Source organism: Gracilinanus agilis, chromosome 1 (assembly GCF_016433145.1).
Source record: "Gracilinanus agilis isolate LMUSP501 chromosome 1, AgileGrace, whole genome shotgun sequence".
NCBI classification, from domain to species: Eukaryota; Metazoa; Chordata; class Mammalia; order Didelphimorphia; family Didelphidae; genus Gracilinanus; species Gracilinanus agilis.
In genome coordinates, this window is record NC_058130.1 from 776,749,462 (window position 1) to 776,751,359 (window position 1,898).

Below are 1,898 nucleotides of genomic sequence, written 5' to 3' on the forward strand. Positions count from 1 at the left end.
CTTCGTGGAACCTAAAGAGGAGATTGTGTGTAACGGAGACCTGGAGATAGAGAACAAGGCCCTGGAGAACCCCCTGGGGCTGACGGTGCCCCAGAGATACCCTGCCCCGAACGGACACTGTCTGGATGGAGAGCACGGCAGGGCGAAAGGGCCCTGGAGTCGGCGGGTGGCTGCTGCCAGCAGTGGCTGTGCCCAGCTCCCCTTGCGGAGCGCTCAGGCCAAATGGCTGCAGGGCCAGGCAGGCAGGCAGCCTGCGGCGGCCGGGGCCGGCAGTCCGGAGCAGCCCACTCGCAGTCACCTGGACGATGACGGGATGCCAGTCTACACGGACGCCATCCAGCAGCGCTTGCGCCAGATCGAAACGGGCCACCAGCAGGAAGTGGAGACGCTGAAGAAGCAGGTTCAGGAGCTGAGAAGCCGCCTGGAGAGCCAGTGCCTGAACAGCTCCCTGCGCTTCAATGGGGACTTTGGGGACGAAGTGGTGAGTATGCTGGGTCTCATCAGGCGGCGCCGGCTGCAGAGACTTGCCTCTGGGCCTCGGGTCCGGCGCCTCTCCTGCTCAGAGTCTGGGGATTGGTAAGGAGCCGCAGCCGCCTGCTTCCTGAAGGGGCTGTCCCGGAGGCGGCAGGTTCGGAGGGGAAGGTGGCGAGAGAGAGCCTCGCGGCCGGACCGCCGCGCTAGCGTCCCTCCTTCGGCTCGCTCGCATCTCCGGGGGTGGCGGTCCTTTCGGTGGGGCTCACGCGAGGACAGCCAGAGTCACGCGGTGCGTGCAGATGTCTCCCGAGACAGACAGGACTGCGCGCATCGACAAGGATGGAGCTCCTGGAGAAAGCCGGCGCGGGTGGCCTCAGCCCCCGCTGTTCTTGTCGAAGTGGAACGCCTGCACGACTTAGACCTGCCAGTGGGGTCCCTCGGGGTCCCCGAGGAGGGGAGGAGCTGGCGCGCGAGGCCGGTGCTGCGCTGCCCGGGGCCTCTGGGAGCACAGCTGCGTGAACGTGTCCCTGCTTAGCCCTCCCGGACATCCCCCGCGAGAAGCCTTTGCTTCAGGGTTCCCGCGGCCCAGAAGCTCACCTCACACGCTTAGGTGCCCTTCTCTAAGCCCCCGCGTGTTTGTCCGGTGCTCGCAGAGGTCGGCAGCCCCCAAACAAGTGCGCCTTGGCCCCAGCTCCCCTCCTCGACCTTGCACCTTCCTTGCTCCCCACCGCTTCGGTCTGTTCAGCTGTGGATTCGAACTGCTTGTCTTGCTGCAGCAGCAGAGATTTTCTCTGAAGCCAGCTGGGAGCGGGTGGATAAACAGGACCCAGAGGTACAGACTCACCCCCTGTGCTGCTGTCTGTGAGCTCCCCAGCCCCTTCCACTAGGGCACGAGCCCCTGGCACAGCAGGACACCGCTTGGGCACTCTTCCTGCTGGCACCTGGACTCTGAGCCTTCAGCTGCCAGCTCTCTGGCTCCACAGGATCTGGGAAGAGCAGCAGGAAACACCTATAGGCCAGGCACTGGCCCGCTGGAGGAGGTAGTGGAGAGCTCCTGGCTATTTCTTTTCTCTGAGGGGAATTTGGTGGAGATGGTTTGGACGCCTTTCCTTTATTGATACTTCGGAATCCCTCAAGTCAGGGCCCAAGGAGCCAGCGCTGGTCAGCCTTTGCTCCGCTCTGCCCGATGGTTGCCAGCCTCCCCTTTGGTGATGATTTCTCCGGAATGGGAGATGACTAGCCCCCAGACTCTGATAAATATGCCAACCCAGATCCCCAGAGCAAGGAAGCTGCTACTTCACACTTGGAGAGCTGCTATTCCATGAGCTCCAGAGAGGCTCCTCTACTAGCCTCTGGACTTACCCCTCAGCCCTAAGACTACCTCATTAGCCCCCAGACTATTCCACCAGCCAATAGGCTATTAT

At 62.9% G+C, this 1,898-nt stretch overlaps 1 protein-coding gene across 1 annotated transcript in view; it reads left to right on the forward strand.

The window, feature by feature from the left end:
* The window catches only part of MTMR3 (myotubularin related protein 3), a 100,573-nt gene extending 99,679 nt beyond the window's left edge, over window positions 1-894 (forward strand). Inside the window, exon 17 of the mRNA XM_044674227.1 lies at window positions 1-894. Within this exon, the coding sequence (XP_044530162.1) occupies window positions 1-580 (580 nt within the window). The 3' untranslated portion in view covers window positions 581-894.
* Window positions 895-1,898: the final 1,004 nt, after the last annotated feature.